The sequence below is a fragment of the Pundamilia nyererei genome, unplaced genomic scaffold, assembly GCF_000239375.1.
Source record: "Pundamilia nyererei isolate P.nyererei 1_Seehausen unplaced genomic scaffold, PunNye1.0 scaffold00030, whole genome shotgun sequence".
NCBI lineage: Eukaryota > Metazoa > Chordata > Actinopteri > Cichliformes > Cichlidae > Pundamilia > Pundamilia nyererei.
This window is the reverse complement of record NW_005187431.1, coordinates 354,912-373,257: the sequence shown is the minus strand read 5'-3', so window position 1 is coordinate 373,257 and position 18,346 is coordinate 354,912. Positions and strand designations below refer to the sequence as shown.

At 39.4% G+C, this 18,346-nt stretch overlaps 2 protein-coding genes across 2 annotated transcripts in view; one reads left to right on the top strand and one right to left on the bottom strand.

Moving 5' to 3' along the window:
- The first annotated feature begins 1,442 nt into the window (after positions 1 to 1,442).
- Positions 1,443 to 4,025, top strand: bet1 (Bet1 golgi vesicular membrane trafficking protein). Its single transcript, XM_005728728.1, has 4 exons — positions 1,443 to 1,623; positions 1,790 to 1,896; positions 2,073 to 2,129; positions 3,392 to 4,025. The coding sequence occupies exons 1-4, from the start codon at positions 1,605 to 1,607 to the stop codon at positions 3,545 to 3,547; spliced, it is 339 nt and encodes a 112-aa protein (XP_005728785.1). The 5' UTR covers positions 1,443 to 1,604; the 3' UTR covers positions 3,548 to 4,025.
- The window catches only part of LOC102199719 (probable acyl-CoA dehydrogenase 6), a 20,007-nt gene continuing 5,298 nt past the window's right edge, over positions 3,638 to 18,346 (bottom strand). The window contains exons 2-9 of the mRNA XM_005728729.1: positions 15,551 to 15,671; positions 9,062 to 9,191; positions 8,133 to 8,239; positions 7,839 to 8,006; positions 7,472 to 7,645; positions 6,910 to 7,071; positions 5,342 to 5,492; positions 3,638 to 4,569 (exon numbers count right to left, since the gene is read on the bottom strand). Coding sequence (XP_005728786.1) covers positions 4,479 to 4,569; positions 5,342 to 5,492; positions 6,910 to 7,071; positions 7,472 to 7,645; positions 7,839 to 8,006; positions 8,133 to 8,239; positions 9,062 to 9,191; positions 15,551 to 15,671 — 1,104 coding nt within the window. The 3' untranslated portion in view covers positions 3,638 to 4,478. The remainder of the gene's footprint in view (positions 4,570 to 5,341; positions 5,493 to 6,909; positions 7,072 to 7,471; positions 7,646 to 7,838; positions 8,007 to 8,132; positions 8,240 to 9,061; positions 9,192 to 15,550; positions 15,672 to 18,346) is intronic.

Sequence of the window (18,346 nt, the reverse complement as noted above, 5' to 3'; positions counted from 1 at the left end):
AAGCCGAGTTACTTTGGCTTCTTTCGATATATGACTATAACTCTTTAAATACTGTCACCTCACAACGGGCTTGAGGCACACAGACTAAAGCCTGATGTGGATATACTTACTTGTGAGAAAAGCTTTCCTTTGTTAGTGGGTTTGTCAAATTTTAAAGTGAGTTACATAGCCTTTGAAAATTTCCCTGCAGGGATACACACTTGACGATATGCTTTAGAGCACCGCGTCAAATATGTGACTCGGACGGCAGTACTAGCCTTCCAAAGGCTCCAATTTGTCCCACTGGATGTCTTTGGAAATTGTGAAAACTGCAGTGAAATAATTACATTTTTAAATAAAATACACTGCTTTTCGTTTTATTTTGTCAGCTTTACTACACACGAGTAAAGAAAGTCCACATATTAAAGTTTTGTGCTCTTCAAAGCAATCTTGTATACTGAATGAGAACAGAAAAAATAACATGTTTTTTTGGAAATCGCAATTATTTTTAATGAAGATTTCTGAAATTGTTCATCCGTTAAATGAAAAGAATAATTTAACAAAGAAAACCCAAAACAATACCTTCTGTCGTCTGGAAAATATCAAGGGGAATTGAGTAAGTGGTGTCTTTCTCTGATGCTTATGCTTTCTTAAGTACTTCTTGACAGCTAAAGAATGGAAACAGTTTAGATGGATGTTGTTTTATGCAGAGGTTTTACTGGTCTGGCCCACCTGAGATCAAACTGGGCTGTATGGTATGGCCCATGACATAAAGTAAGTTTGACAACCCCACTGTGGACACACTGTAGGGTACACAGACAAATTAACATCAGACTATTTTTGTGTGGGCCTTTCAAGTTGTATTCTATAACATATGTGCAACCCTGTTACTGAAACCTATTCAGTGTGGAAAATAAAAAGACAAAACAGGGAATTACTTGACAATAAAAACATTATAAAAAAAATAAGTGACATGATTTAGGCGATTACTAACACCATGTATAGTATAAAGGTCAGACCTCTATGACATATTTTGTATTTTTCCAATGTTTTCTTATAAGATTGAGTGTCACTCTAACAATTACACTACATTTACTACATTTATATTCCATTTCCACTGCCAACTAACAGTGATTTGCAACACTGTACATAAAAGAAATTTATAGAAAAAAACATCACAAACATATAAATATTATTAAACAACATGTTATTTTTCCTGAGTATTTATTTGTCACACCTTGAAAAGTTAAGGTAGATTTTGAAAGTTTCATAAATTAATCTAAATTAATTATTATTGTAATGTATTGAAACTGAATGGATATTCAGTATGACAGTAACAGGGTTGGTCATATACAATTGCTCAAATTGTATATGAGCAATTTATATTTTTTCTTTTGAAACTGATTTAATAGTAATTATATTTGAAGCTCATATACAAGCTCACATACGGTTTTCCTTTTTACTCGTTTTTCTCCATTTGTCCTCGTCGGCCGCCGTAGGGTGTCGTGGCGTTTGTGTTGTGAGCAGACGTGCTACAGTTACCGGATCAATCAGAAGTCGAACTTCCTTCTTATTTAGTCTTTTAACATAAACCATTGGACAGTGTTAGCTTCGGTCGGGTCAAAATGAGGCGCGCCGGACTGGGTAAGGAACAAACAATTAAACCAAAGCTTTTCTTTTCTCATACGTAGCATTTGTTGCTAACTAGCTAACTAAAGCTAGCTTATGTTAACAAATGTTTGTTGTTTGGTACTCTGAGTACTCTGTTGTTCATGAACGCTTCATTAATTCTTAATGTATTTTAATACAGGTGAAGGAGGCTCTGGGAACTATGTGGCTAGTGGATATAGTGTATACGAGGAAGAAAATGAACACCTACAGGAGGGACTCAGGGCTAAAGTCAACGCTTTAAAAAGTGTAAGTAACTGCTGATTACGAGCGTTTTGTTGTTATGTTTAACAGTCAGTAAATATTGCAGCAAAGAGTTTAATATAAATGATTCGACGGTTTCTGTATGTACTCAAAATGTAACCCAATTTCTTCAATTACTGTGTTTTACAAGTCTCGTAATCATAATGAATTGATTTTTACAGCTCTCCATTGACATTGGCACAGAAGTCAAATACCAGAACACAATGCTGGACGATATGGTGAGTTTTACTTTGGAGTACGTTGGACCACTTGCTGCTGCAGCAAAAAATAAATAAAAAAGAAGCAACATTTAGTGTTGTCTGAGGTTGGTAGGGAGCTATTTTTTTCTGCTTTATGTGTTGTTTTATGTTGTCAAATCAAATCACTTTTATTGTCACATCACATGTGCAGGTACATTGGTACAGCACATGTGAGTGAAATTCTTGTGTGCGAGCTCCACAAGCAACAGAGTTGTGCAAACTCCACTACTGTAACGAGCAAAATACAAGAATGGCTACATCTGAAACTAATAAATATATGTACAATATATAATAGTATATGCATTCCTGGATGTGTATACTAAATATTTTTCTACGTGTGTGTGTACACATATTTTACAAATTAAATAGAGTAAACAATAAATAAAATATATAAAAATATACAAAGTTGAGACATGTGCAAAACAGTGGCATTACTGTACAGTATGGAGTGCATAATGTTAAAGTTCCAGTAGTGAAGCTGAGGTGTCTATGACGTGTTCAGCAGTCTGATGGCCTGGTGGAAGAAGCTGTCTCTCAGTCTGCTGGTACGGGACCGGATGCTGCAGAACCTCCTTCCTGATGGAAGTATTCTGAACAGTTTATGGCTGGGGTGACTGGAGTCCTTGATGATCCTCCCCGCTTTCCTCAGGCAGCGCTTCCTGTAGATGTCTTGGAGGGAGGGAAGCTCACCTCCAATTATCCGTTCAGAGCACCGCACTACTCGGTTTGACTTATTGGTCAGAAGTCACTAAGAAACCCCTCAAAACTAAAGAATTTGAGTAAATGATTCAGATACCATCACTGTAAACTTCAGAAATGTCTCCTAGCACTTGGATATTGTTCTCTGCTGGACTTCTGTAATCATGTAGTCAGGGTGGCTGTAGCTCAGGAGGTGGAGCAGGTCATCTACTAATCAGAAGGTTGGTGGCTTGATCCCTGGCTCCCCCTGGTCAGCATGCCAAATATCCTTGGACAAGATATTAACCCTAAGTTAATGCATCATTCTGACCCATCCATTGGAGTATGAATGTTTGTGAATGTTGGTTTGTAAGCACTTGAAATCATAGAAGAAAGTGCTTGTGTGAATGGGTGGATTTTGCATATTGTGTTAGATGGCAGAAAATGTCTTTTGCCATCTAACAAATCGACTAACCCTACCTGGCGTTGAATACTCAAGAGTAGAAAGGTGCTATATAAGAATCAGTCTATTTACCACTTTTCTTCTCTGCATCTCACTTTAGGACACAGACTTTGACTCCACGGGCGGCCTGCTTGGTGCCACCATCGGCAGAGTCAAGAAGCTGTCCCGGGGCAGTCAGACCAAACTGCTGTGCTACATGCTGCTCTTCTGCTTTTTTGTCTTCTTTGTCCTGTACTGGTTTATCAGGTTGAGGTGATAGGAGGATCTTATTGGACTTTGCTCTTCCAGTTTGTGCTTCAATGACACATCTGAACCAGACCAGGATAATAAAGAGAAAAGGCAGGGATGTGTTTTTTTTTTTTTTTTAAGTCATTACACTTTAATATGTGCCACAGTGTCAGGCTTTCAAACAATGACTCGAGAAAAAGTGTAGAAAGGCCTACCAATGCTTTTTAAAGGAGTACTAAAAAGTATAAGTGGTTTAGGACAATGTCTGAGAAAATCAATAATCACAGGAAATGTAGTGCATACTGTATGCATATATGAAGCAGACAATATCAGTATTTACGGTGTTTATACTTAATATCTGACCAGTTAACCTGGATTGAGAAGAGCATGATTTATGACTGTAGACGATACGGCAGTGTCGAGAACTGTAATTCTCAGCAATCAGCTGAGTTCAACTTGAACAAGTTATAGAATGATCTGCATAATCTAGTGTATGCGCTTTTAAGGGTGAAAGGACACATTCTATTGTCATAAGACGACCACACGTGCGACAGTAGTGTACGTCATTGTTTCATCTTTATTGTAAAAATATTAATGTAAATAAACAAATTTTATGCTCTGGATTAGCTGGTGTAACTTCATGCTGTTGGATGTGCTGAAATGTCTTCAGCGCGAAAATCTCAAACATAAAACAATTTTTATTAAAGAACATTATTTTTCTTAATTCTAAACAATAATTACATAAGTAACAAATTACATACAACCAAAACTGCATTGTTGCACGTGTGTACAGACAAGGAAGGGGGGGGGGGCTTCATTATTCTGTGTGATTGACCGTATGAGGATGTCTTTATGACCACATACAGTATTGTTAAAAAGGCAAAATCTCCTCATCTGAGTAACTGATTAAAGTGCACAAATCAGAAGTGATTTTCCCACTGGGGTTAGTGTTGATTACATCACTTGCCAGGTAGTGTGTCCATGTACTTGCAGATGATTCCCAGCATTACCTCATCAGCTCCTCCACCAATTGACATTAACCTGGAATCCCTGCAGAGAAGGAAAATTTCTTGTTTGTTTTTTTCTGTCACAATTACAAACAGGAAGCTGCATGTAAGTCATTTAAATGATCCAAAGTTCAGTCACTTTTGGTTACACAATCCGGTTGCATTATTTGCCCTGTCACTAGATGTCAGCATCGTGCAAAACAAAGACTTAGGAATCTGAAACTAAGTGTTACTTGATTAAGCACTAAATAACTGAACGGGGCCTCAGAAGTTTTCAAACATTCTGTAAAAGTGGCTTCTGTTCATCTGGTTGTAGCGTTTTCAGTGGGAGAAATGTTTCGTGACTCATTCAAGGGACTTCTTCAGTCTCCGCTGACTGCAGGTTTCCCCAACCTTATAAACAGAACATTTGCATAATGATTTAATATCATTTTTGGGATGTCCTTACCTGGATGATTGAGCATACATCGAGAATTTTCAAGCATTATTAATAAAGTGAAGCCAATCATGTTTGCAATTTTAACATTAATTATTAAGAAATCACATTTAAACAATAAATAATATACATTAATCATAAGGCTTAATTAAAGACCTGCAACAAAACTGAATGCTGGTGCCATAGAAATAATATATCCTAACAAAAGTGCATACAGTAGCTGCTGAGTCATGGATTTGGGTTAGATATATATTTTTTCTGTTTTGCAGAGAGTAGTAACTTGTGGCTACCTGGTTACGTTGCATTTTTAATCATTTTATTATGACAATAAGATTAGTTACGTTAGAGTGAGCGTGTCTCATGCCTCATTTCATCTTACCTGTAAAATCGGCTGACTAGCACATCACTGGTGTAGCCCATCCCTCCCCAGTACTGGAGACAGCTGTCACCCACTTCTCTGGCAAGGCGTCCCCCCTTTAATTTGGCCATGGATGCCAGCTTGGTGACATCGTTGCCTTTAATATACAGCGCTGCAGAGGGAAAACAAAGGATAGCCACGAGCCGGGAAGAGTGTAAAAAATGTCCAGGTGGACAGAATGAAAAGAGGAAAACAGACAATAAAACAAATGTGTTTCAGTTTCAGATGTGTCTGGCTCTGATTCAATGTTTTGCCCCATTCAGGCCTTTTCCCAGTGCAACTGATCAGTGCCTCTATTGTAGGAACACTCTAGAGGAACATGTGTGAGCCGCATGATTTCTCCTGTTTCAGCGTCTAATAAAAAAAAAAGGATTTGTGTGTCTGTGTGTGCGCTTAAACACCTGCACCAAACAGTCGCAGGGAGCTCTGCTTTCTGGGCAAGCAAATTTTGACTTGAACTGTTCCCAGTCTGATGAATTCACCCAAAGCTACTGGCCACTGAGGGGGTTTTAAACTGAGAGACAAATCACAAGAGCTTGGACAGCGACCCTACGGATGCAGACATGAATTCGTATTATAAAGATGGCCATGTGAAGCACTTGGACTGCATTCTGGCAGAGCTGGGCACGTGCCAGAATGCAGCCACTGCTGTCCACTAAGCTTCATGCACTCTCAACCTGCTATTATACAAACACAATTCCAAAAAAAGTTGAGAAACTTTTTTGGAATTGGGTTTGTCTGGTTCGTTCCAAGGCGGAGGCACAAATCTCTCGGGGGGTTGCATCACAAAGGACATCCGGGGTAAAAACCTGCCAAATCAAGTATGTGGAGCTCTGGGTTCTGTGGTGAGCCCTTGTAGGGAGCAGATGAAAGTAGCTTTCTTTCATTAAAAAAAAGATGGCAGGATCTGACTGTGACATCACGTACTTGTCTTTCAGAAATGCATAAAGAAACATTTAAAAAAATCAGTTAAGAAAATACTAGTTAACATATTAAAATTGGAAATAAGCACGTTAATAAACAGAATGCAAAATTAAGCTAAAACGCAAATGAATAGGAAAACGTCACATCATATCTGTGCTTACATTTATTAAAATCTTTAATAATACTGTGATACCTTTAATGGTATATTATTATATATCATATCGTTTAAGCACTTCTATAGAAAATGCCATTAATCATATTCTTTCCTGCTGGTAAGCTGATCATTTTCCAGTGGACATCCATGGGGATTCACTCACTCTTGGAGTTGGCTGCTTGAAGCCAAACATAATAAAGCTCCTTTGCACAGTACTTTATGCTTTCAGAGTGCAGTTTCTAAAATCAAATAATAATAAAATGTCATTGTGGTACACTAGTCCAAGGTTTTCTTATTAGTAATGCAAACATACAGCTATCACATTTCCTGCGTCTTCCATATATCCTACTGCTCTGAACTTAGGACTAATTAAAAGTCACCCAGCCCAGGTGCCTACATTACTGAGCTAATATTAGCATGTAGCTTTATGTTGTCTATTAAGTGAAACTACCTGTAGCACGGTAGAGGAGAGAGCGGAGCAGCTCGACCTCTGTCTGCAGCTCGGCCAACCTGAAGTGAACTGCCTGGTGATGAAGGACGGGATGCTTGAAGATCTTCCTCTGCTGTGTGTACTGGATGGTCTCCTGAATGACGTTGTCCATAGTGGTCAAGACTGGAGGTGACACGGGATTATTTTTAACACCTCCGCTAAAATGTGTTATCTACCTTTGCTGAAGACACTCTGGTTTGGATCAACCAAGCCAGACAGGCTAACATGAGCATCAGATCCAGTAAAAACAGCACAAATAGTTTCTTACGCATTCTGCCCAAGGCAACATTGATTCAAATCAAAAGCAAACAACTGCTTTACAAATTACTAGAACTATGTGTCCTGAACTCCTCATTTATCTGAAAACTAAACGTGAAACTGAAATAGAGCATAAACTGCGCAAACTTCCAGTAAAATCCGTAGGAGGCTGATGTGGGGGAGAATGGGTGAAAGTAAACTTTAGATGACATCATATCCTTGGAGTAATAAGTAAGATAAGCTTCACTGAGTAAAGTCCACTTACTATTGGCCACTGCCCAAAGCCTCTCTTCCTGGAACTGAAGCATCTGATAGGTAAAGCCCATGCCTTCTTGGCCGATAACATTCTTACAGGGCACGTGAACGTCATCGAAAAACACTTCGGCGGTGTCAGATGACCACATACCCAGTTTATCAATCTTTCGGGCGATGTGCACTCCTACGGTGGAACAGACAGGAAACAGAAAGAACGTCAACATGCAATACAATATAATAAGTTGTTTTAGGGCGCAAAATTAAACAATCTATGTGGTTTCCAAAAACAGGCGCAATCGTGAACTTGGAAATGAATCACAGATAGTGGATTTCTGCAGAAAATGTCTTTTGCCATCTAACAAATCGACTAACCCTACCTGGCAAGTTCATGGGTAGACATATGAGTGATTTGTTCTTATGTGGGGGCCCGTCACTGGTGTTGGCGAGGAGACACATCCAGTCAGCCTGGGTACCGTTGGTGGTCCACATCTTTCCCCCATTGATCACATACTCATCACCTTTCCTCACTGCCTTGGTCTTGATACCTGAAAAGTGGTTGAGTGTTCAGAAAACTGGGGTTTAAATGGAAACCTCAGATTAAAAGACTAGACATGAACCCTTAATGGAAATTAAAGATACTGGAGAAGAAGAAGATATACTATTAAACGCACTCGAAACATCAGAGCCAGCTCCAACCTCACTCACTCCAAGGCAGGCCACTTTGTCCCCACTGATGGAGGGAAGGAGGAACTCCTTCTTAAGCTCGTCCGAACCAAACCTGCAAACACAAACACACAATGACTATGTGACGCCGTCTCTTTGTTTTTCCATCTGTTGTTTTATTTTCTACCAGTATTTTTAGGACAGTGTCAAATGAGAGTTTCGTCAAACTCGTGTAACTGTGGCAGATCGTGTGCTTTAAAAAAAACACTGCCATGTTTGAGGCAATTACAGCTCCAGTGGGAGTGAGCTCACACGGTATCACTCCCACTCATCTGCAGCTCTTTTATACTACTTAAACCTCATCGCAGGCGAGAGTAGATCCTCTAATTAAGCTCCCGAGACTCTGACTGTCTGTTTCACTGAATTTTTGTCTTGTGTCACCAAGAGTTAAAGTAAAGGGATATCACGTAACAAGCCAAGGTCCTGTATGCTTGGTAACAGTTTGCTTCACACCAAATGGGCAAAACAAAGTATTACCAAGCATATTAATTAACATACAGCTTAGGGAGTGTAACTCTGATCAATGGCTGCTCACTAGAGGTATTTACTAGTTTAATAATAGTAAAAATATAAGAAAACTGTTTTACATGTTACATAAAAGAAGGAACCATTGACTAAAAGAAATCAAAAAAATAATGCCGTTCACACAGTTCATGTACTTTTCCATAAATCTAAGTGTTTTCTATCTTTGATCTAAAGATTATTGACAAAAAGTTACTACGATATTATCCACAGTTTTGACAGGAGTTTTATTTTCTCTGTTCCCGTGTGACCATCCTCCCCACTGCAGGGGATTAGTTACAAAAGCAAGCAAAGCACCAACGTTCGTTGCAAGAATGGATTCAGAGAATGTGACGCTAGGTTTGCAGGCTTGTACCTGGCCAGCGCCGGAGTCGTCATGTCAGTTTGTACCCCGATGGCCATGGGGATTCCTCCACAGCGGATGTTGCCCAGCTCCTCTGCCACTGCTGCACTGAAGCTGAAGTCGAGGCCCAAGCCTCCATATTCTGCACAAGACAAAACACATTTAACGCTTCAGCGCATCGTGTGTATTCATGAGTATCACTATTTTAGTCATTTAAACTTAAGAAAAACAAATGTGGATCCTTACTGCGAAGCACAAAGAGGCAGAAAGAATGGCTTACAAATCCTTTCCTGTGTCACTTCCATCTATCCTCTATCTCTAAAATCACCACGCTCACACATGCACGCGCAATATACGCCGGTATACATACATAACATTGTGATCTGTTGGCACTGGAGCATGCACTCAGATTAATTATAGGGTGTTATGATTAATGGTGTTATCTGTAATTATGTGTAAAAAGCACTGCTGGGGGATCAGTAGCTCATGTGTTCTACTACCATCTCTAATCGGATCTTGATCTCTTCAACAACCCATTTGCAAAAAAGAAATAAAGAAACCAAAAACTGATGTCTATTTTCTTCCATTGTGGCAGTGGGGATACTTCCAAAGAGCAAAGGTCTGTAATCGAGCTGAATGCTGTATAATAAACGTGTTTAAAACACACATTTATGTCAGTTGTCCTCACCAAGACCCATCCCTTATCTTTATTTTGCCTTTTATCCTCAATTAAAATGAAGCACCTGGTGTTATATTACATATTTAATGCGAAAGGACCAATTTCTATCTGTTACTCATGGAAGCAGGAAGCTGATGTACCCGCATTTATAATGAATTTTCTCTCAGCTTGGTTTGGCAAACAAATCCTGTCAAAAGAAAAAACACAATGAAGATAAACTGTCATTCTGCAGTACAAAAATATATATAAATAATTTTAAAAATCCCTCAATTATCATGCTGGTCAAGCAGATTTAACCTGACAGTTATTCGTTTAGGACAAATGTCCTGATGATAATGACCAGACAGTCAAATGTAAGAAGACTAAGCATTCGTGAATGTTCGGTGCTGTTTTCTCATTACTAAATACAGCACAGCAGCCGCTGAATGATGGATACCAGCACTGACCGACAATGAATAATTATGAGTGAATTTACCACACAGAGGCTGGCAACTTAAACAAAGTGGTTTCATATCACCTGCCAGACTAGTTGGGGAATAATGGAAAGCGCAGTCTGTCAGAACGTCGAAGACGGACAGCGAATAACAGAAAGAGTCAAATAAATTGGGACAGAGAAAAGGGAAAATATATAGGGACAAGCAAACAAGGGAGTGGGGGAGCCAAAAATAAGAGGAAACAGGTGCAGCTGTGCAGAGATAAGTCCCTGAGCCCTGGAAACCCTGCAGCGGTTAATGTGAATGAAGGGAAGCACTGAGGTTTATCCCACTTTAAACAAAACAGCAGGCTGTCTGGTTGAACAAGCAAGCAGAAGAAAAACAAAGCAAAATCCTGTCACAAATGTCAAACCCATACACATATGTCTGCTCAGGGAAGCAGATGTTCCTCGCTATAGGCTCCCATAGGGTGGAGCGCCACGTGAAGGAGAAACACAAGGATGAAGAATCTGGGGATTGAAGGTGCAGCACAGAGACACTGCAGCGATGATGGGTGTAACACACTGTTATTTCTTTTATTTCTCTGAACTTAATATTAGGGCTGAACGATATATCGCATTTGCGATAATATCGCGACATGATCAAGTGCAATTTTCTAACCGCAAAGGCTGCGATTATACTCTGGACATGTCCAAATTCATGGGCTGCATCCTCCTGAGGCCGCATTTGTAGACCGATTACGTCACAGCGACGCGCCGAAGGCTGTCCAAATTACTACCATATCCCAGAATTCATAGCGCGGCCCAGCCAAACTCCAGTTTCCAGCAATGGCGGCCGCTACTAAGTTTTTAAATTACTCATACTAATCTTTCTGGGTCACAAAATAAACTTTTAACATATTTTCAGGCGAGAAAGTAGTTGTGTAAACATCAAATATCTGCTCGGTTTATCATGATATCCCATATTTGCAAAAGTGCTTCGACGTTTTCAGAGGCGTCTGCTACCCACCAGCTCGACAGCTAGCCGGGAGCTCGAGGGTTACTGATGCGGCCGAGAACGGCACAACTCCCGGCACATCATTTTCAGATCACCGCGGAGTTTCGCTGCTCGGGTTAAACGTAATATATAAGTCACTTAGACAACCTAAAAATGTTATTGTTGGGCTTTTTTCAGTGTTTTGTTTGTTCGTGAGTAAATCGGTTTGGCTGAGATTAAAGTTGTTAGATTAGATAAAATAAAACTTTATTAATCCCCCGGGTGGGTTCCTCCTTGGTTTTCACACAGCTGACTAAACGTCAAACAGAAAACTTATTAAACAGAAGTATGAGACAGTCGAGAATTTACACCAGTGTCTGGTTATATTTTAGATAGCAAGAAGCAGACGGCCGAGTTTATTAAACTCCACCGAGACAGCGGTGACGCTAATCAGAGGTTTGTGTGTGTGTTTATACAATTGCTATTATGTTTGCACTTTATGTGTAATGTTACTGACTGCAGAGATCAGTAAGATGTGTGTATTTTTTATTTATTAGTTTTATTTATTTAATATTATTTTTTAATTGAATGACTGTCTAGTAGTTCACAGATGTCGAAAAACTGAGTGTGGTAAAGCCACTGATTTTTTTTATGTATATTTCTGCAATCGGCACATTGTACTGACTTTCATTTTAATGTTTACACCAGGGTTCCTTGTCAGCACTTTATGCTCAGATGTTTGTAAGCTAAAAATAAACTATTGTGTATGTTCAAATATACTGTTGTGATTGAAGAAGTTAAATAAAAATGTCAGTCATCAATTCATGCATCACCTCATGTCATCATAACAGAGGTCTGTCTTCCAGGAAAGAACAGTTTAAAATTAATGTAATATAGTATTGGCCATACTATATGATGTATTGCTTGTCTTTGTTTAATAATACAGAAGACAAAGACCTTAAAAAATAATCGCATATCGCATCGCAATCGCAATATTGGGGCAAAAAATTGCAATTAGATTATTTTCCATAATCGTTCAGCCCTACTTAATATTGATATGAGGAACCCGATAATAAAACAGGTCACTTGTCCCTGGATAGGAAAGACGAATCACCATCATAAGCCCTTCTGCAATACTGTCCTGTAATAACTATTACAATGGACACAGGTGCCACTGTGCTGCTTTGTCGAGTCGCGAACGCGTGCATCATTATCGTCCTCATTACAGTGTCACGTCATATTAAAACCACTGTGCTAATGTTTCTGGACAGAAAAACCTTCTGTAAGGTATTCATCAAAGTAAAAAGTGAGAGAAAAGTAACACCCTGGACATACGAGTCTCACCGAAAGGTTACTCCTTTCAAATCCTGCACGAAAAACACTCAGTGAAAGGGGAAAACGCGCGGGCTGCCAGGTTCTATCTGTCAGGCAGGACACAGGGCCATTTCCACCGTACGGTCAGCAGATACCTCTCTGTCAGGGAAAAGGAAAATAGTCAGTGAGCCAAGGGTCATCCTCTTCTTCTTCCTCAACGTGGCTGCCTTGGGAAAACTTCCTGTTCTCGTGTTTTGAAAGGTTAAAATGTCTTTCCTTGTGCAGGGAGAAAGAGCAGAAAGTAAGTCTTCTGACTGCACACGGGGGGATTTTCTTTATGGCTTTTATTGATTCCTATTTTTAAAAAAACTGAGAATATGAGATTCAAGCCCTGCCTTAGATCTATTTAGTCAACAGTCTGTAATGCTTCTTAAATGTTAAGCTACCACTGTCACTACTGCATTTAAATAATATTCTTTAATTCCTATTTTGGGCTTCCTGTTAAAGTGATTTGACATTTTCCTGCACAGCCCTTTAAAACCTACAGTTTGTAATGTCAACACCAACTGCGGAAAACTAACGAAAATGGTGTCACAACATTTCAACAGTTCATGCAAATCTTTTAGTGACTGCTTTATATTTACTACGCATAAGATACCTTTCAGTTGTTTGCTGTGCAGAGTTTTGTTCCCGTGCATTGAGGAACAAGCTGCCCGATCGCAACACGCTTTCACATTTTTACTACAAATATATGTTTTTGCAATGACTGACTCTTTGCTATGTACTTCTGAAGAGTTGTATTGCACTGTATTTAGCTTAAGCGCTTTTCTCATCAAGGGCAAACACGTCTCTCTTTCACTTGATGAATAACATCTAAATTAAACAGACTCCTAAATCCCTTTTTCCCATTCCTGTAATCCAAGCGTCGGAATCAATTAACACAATACAGAACTGTGTGAGAGTCTGCTTCATTAGTCGGCAGTGCGGTACACATAAACAGCTTATTGTAGTTTTTCTGACAGCATGCATTTTCACAGAGTGGAATCGTTGATCTTTTTTCCGTTATTATTAAAAGATATTCAGCAAGACGAATGAGTAAAGGTGTAAAATGCATTGTTTGTGCAGAAAACAGATGTCAGCCATGTTTCCTGGGGGATTTTAAAGAGATGCACACTCCACAGACTGAAAACAATTATATGATACGTCACGATGTCTGTGCAAATGAGGAGCTAATACCCCTTACATGACACAAAAGCAGAAAATCACTGCGTTGTGGTGACAGTGTGCGTAGTTAAGCATGCTTTTTCAGTTTTAATCATTTCTGAATTTAATTAACTCTCTGCAGCACCTCGAGGAGTCATGAAGCAGTCACTGTGGTAAGACAAACTGGGCAGGAGTATCCTTTTCTCTTTATTGCAGGAGAAAGCAATATTGATGTTAGCACCACTCCGACTATATGCTGCACAGCAAGAATACATTTTCGACCATGCCAGTTTGATGCCCTTAACAACTGTCATTTAATGACTGTTGCTGACGCTGTAGTTTCAAATGGCATCTCTTAAGCATGTTTCTTGCAACATACATGCAGTTAATCTACAACCTGATCATACAGTGTGTCTTCTCACTGCGAGGATTCTCCGCTCTAATCTTGTCAACTAATGCTTAATGCTTGTGTAGTCAGCACATTTTAATTCCCTCACCCTCCCTTCTCTCTGACCTACAGGCTTGTGGTGCAAACGTCTCACTGTCCAACAATGTTGCTCACATGCTTTTCTTCTATTCGCCGTCAAATGTCAGAAAACGAACGAGATCTCGAATATGCCAAAAAAGACCAGACGTGGCTAATTAATTTAGAGAAACTGACCTTATACTGTGGGAGTAATGCAATACACTAGACATAAAACATCTGCTTTTGATTATCAAACACTTCCCATAAGTCTCGTTTCATATTCATAATGGATTACACATAGAACCGCACACATTTCGTGGTCCCGTACTGTAAATTTCTCACTGCCTCCCACCATCTCAGCGACGACCCAGCTGGATATACATCTGGAAAAAAGGATAGTCAGTTTCAGACAGCTGTAGTGGGATGCTGCTGTGACACCAGCACCCATCATCACAGTGGGAACGTTTGTAAGCCCGACTCATAATGAATGGCTGTCAGAAGCAGAGAAAAGCAAACGGACCATGAATTCAGCTGTGAAAGAGATGTGCTGCATGTTTGCTGAAGCAGAAATGGTCAAAATGGGCAGACGGCGGAGGATTCCTCGGTTTGGAGTGCGCTGTGGGATATGTTAGCTATGTTACAAATTCATCATGGGGTTTTTGCAATGGCAAGGTAAACAGCTTGACCAAGCAGCATTTATCATGTAGACTGAGGCCTGGATGATTAATCAGTCTTCACGTCTGCATGGATTACCAACGGGAAAGAGCAAGAAATATAAATGGACAAAAGTCTGCGTCGCGACATGCCCTCTAATACTGCCAAAGTCATTCTTGTGTAATAAATACACATATTGCAAACATAAGCCGAGCACCGATTGCCTTTATACTTTTAAGGTCAATATAAAGAAAATAGGAAGCAAGTAAAAACCACGCCAGTTTGTTTTTTTTAGCACTTTGCGTGCTTGGAGAAAGTCATTCTTTCATCTTTTTATTATTATTCATTTCCTAAAAATACCCTCGTGTGTAAGACACAACAAAAAAGCAAAATGCTGCACTAAATTTGGCACCTTCGTGCGACGGCTATTATAGCTTAGATCTCGCCGTAGAAAACAAGCTTCCTCCAAAATAAAGGCTTCTGAGGCTTTTGATGAAACAAAGCCTTTCCTTATCCCTCTCCTCCTAACAATGCATGAACCCCACCAGATAATTAAACTCGTCGTTTATCAAAATCACAGGTGTTGGAACCCATCCCAGCATACACTGCAAGTCTCTAAGAGATCTAACAACAATGCAGATGGTTTCATTTCACTCATGTGCCATTCCATGCCAAACCTCACAAAAAACACGAGTGAGGAGGACTGGACACTATCCTAGAAACTGATATTAGAAGGGTTTACTGCATTACCCGAAAGATAATATTAGGTGTCTTACCAACTGGTTTGTTGACTCCTAGAAATCCTGCATTTCCTAAGATCTTGAAGAGCTTGTGGGCTGGAAACTTCCCTTCTGCTTCCCATTGATCGACGTAAGGGTTGATCTCCTGGTCGATGAGCTACGGCACAAACACCACAGAAGAGAGGTATGATGTTGTATCTGTACTTCTACTTTACGGTGCACATGAAATCTTTATATCTGTTTCTTTGAATTTTAAGCATTTGTTTTGTTTTGCATTCATTTCTTCCTTGTTGTTGTAACCATCATGTGATTCTAACAACAGCTGACAGCCCTGCTCTTTTGTCTCCTGTGTCATAAGACCTAAAGGACATGAGAGTGGGAAAGCACTTAAAATGATTTTTATATATAGTCGGCTTCCTGCTGTGTAGTGCACATATATTCTAAAATCTACGTAACCTACTTCAAGCAGACAGAAACAGAAGGTATCACATATCAATGAATAGAAAAAGTATTATATGGTTGGCCCACAATCATGATGAATATGGCGACAGCATGAAAGGCATGCTATTCTCAACATGTATATGCTATCAGTGCACGCTTGCGTTTCGCGGGCTTATGCTGAGCACTTTTGTACTGATGCAGCTGGAAGCTAATATTGTGCAGATCTTTAGTATGCACTGAATGCCAATATTTTAATGACTCAGTGTTCTCCCCCATCATTTTGTTCTTGGCACTGCAGGAAAAACCTCCAAAGTAATATTTAGATCAGCATGCAAAACTAAATCTCAGTGCTGAAACCCATACCAATGGCATTCTTTTTGGGTTAGCAGCCACTCCATGTACTCAGCCACAAAGCCCGGGATACAGCTGCCTCAAAATGAAGGATGACTGTGGCATGTTTTATGATTTTAGAGTGGAACGAAAAAGCTGTAAAGCTTGCATCTGTGGTCAAGGGACAACTTTCATAATCTAAGAGGTAAAATGATGACTTGTTGAGGTACATGCTAACATATCATATATATATACACATACATACACACACACAAAAGTGAGCCTAGCTTCATGCTATTTTTTTAAACTAAACTTAACTAAATAATGATTTATATGCGAAGAACAAACTCAAACTGAAATTTACATAATATCCATCAACACTGAGAGCAGCTTTTGCTTTTGTCTCCTGAATCCAAATGAAAGCTGCAGTGTCCTCTAACAGTGTTTTCTGAGTCATCAAAGTGTCTGTAGTGAGTATAGACCAGGTTGCACCCTAGTTTTTCAAGCAGACTGTGAAATCATTGAACTCTGGTGCCATGATTCATTTCAAGCACCTGGAAGTGGTCCCCAGATGGTGAAGCACCAATGAACTCAAATACTTCCCAGAGAATAGCTACATCCATAGTGTGGGTTACAGTTCATCTGGTACCATGTTTGTCAGTTTCTAAAACAATTCTCCCTCACACAGCAGGTCTAACAGAACATCAACATCTTCTGCAAAATAACCTCAGCATCAAGTGCTGCCAGGCAAGCGAATCAATTAACACGTAAACACAGAAAATAAAAACTTATGTGGTGTAACTGTACCCGTCCATTTTTTAATGTTTCTAAAAATCCACTGAGGCATCTTCACTTGCTATTTGTTAATAAGCTTTCTTTAATGGGCCATGTTTTCAACAGAGCCATGACTATTTGCTCCTTCACTGTTTCTCTGCTATGTACTGTATGGTGGAAAAAGCCAATAAAAAGTAATGATTAAAAAAAAAGACATATTAGGTAGAAATGGGAATAATTAGATTCAAGTCTCGGCCAATAAAACTGAGCTCTGAGAAGTCAAAACTATTGGATTATTTCTTTGTGTTTCTTTGATTAAATGTTCAGTATTAAAGCGTTCAGAAGTTGTTGTTTTTTTCAGGATTGGAAAAAGTCACGCACACGGTCATTCTCAGCTGCCAAAACACCCAAACCCAAACCTGCCAACTACTGAACAAGCCAAAAGCAACATTCTGGGTGAGAAATAAAGAAAACACGACCATCATCATTTCACCGTACAGAACAGAAAACAGACGATACCTTTGACACTGATACAGTGCGCATACCTGGGCTGTACTCTTTTAAAAAAGGCTCACTTACAGAACTTTTCAACACAAGAACCAACATTTAAAAAAAGGAAGCACTAGTTCTTTTTAACGTTCAGAACCTGCGGAGGGAAAGGGAGTGCCCATTTGTCGCTGGAAAGGGAAACATAAATGTCATCTGGGAGCAACCCAATTCTTACGAAGGTTATTGTGTAGTCCCTTTGCAACATAACAGAAGAATTTCACATCACTGACCTGACATGTAGTTAGGTCAGGTCACAAACATTGCAACAAAAAGTCTTACTAAATGTCCAATTTGGAGAAAAAGTCTTGAAAGAGTCTAAAGTCAATGGAAGTTTAAAAAAAAAACGAGGTGAAGGTGCATGAAAATCCCTGACTCATTATTAAATGGGAACAAAAATAATAATAACAGATGACTCATTCTTGCTTTTGACCTTCTGAAGGGGTATTTTTTCTTTTTGCGCCTTGACATACATCATAATTGAATGTCATACAATTGGGGCTGCCACAAACGATTTTTTTGATAGTCGACTAGTCACCAATTATTTTTGCGATTAGTCGACTAATCAGATCATGCATCCATTGGACATAAAACGTATAGATTATTGCACCAGCATGCATCTGCTCTTATATAACTATCATTAGCTTACAGCTTGAAGTGTTTAAGGTATGTGCTAACTAAAAATAAAGACAAGATGATAGTTTATTAAATTTTAATGACATCTGCAGATTGTTTCGGTGA

Bases quoted from the DNA above. Each gene is read 5' to 3' on its own strand.
- bet1 (XM_005728728.1), top strand. The intron at 1,897-2,072 runs GTAAGTAACTGC...TGATTTTTACAG, and splicing joins AAGTCAACGCTTTAAAAAGT to CTCTCCATTGACATTGGCAC. The intron at 2,130-3,391 runs GTGAGTTTTACT...ATCTCACTTTAG, and splicing joins ACACAATGCTGGACGATATG to GACACAGACTTTGACTCCAC.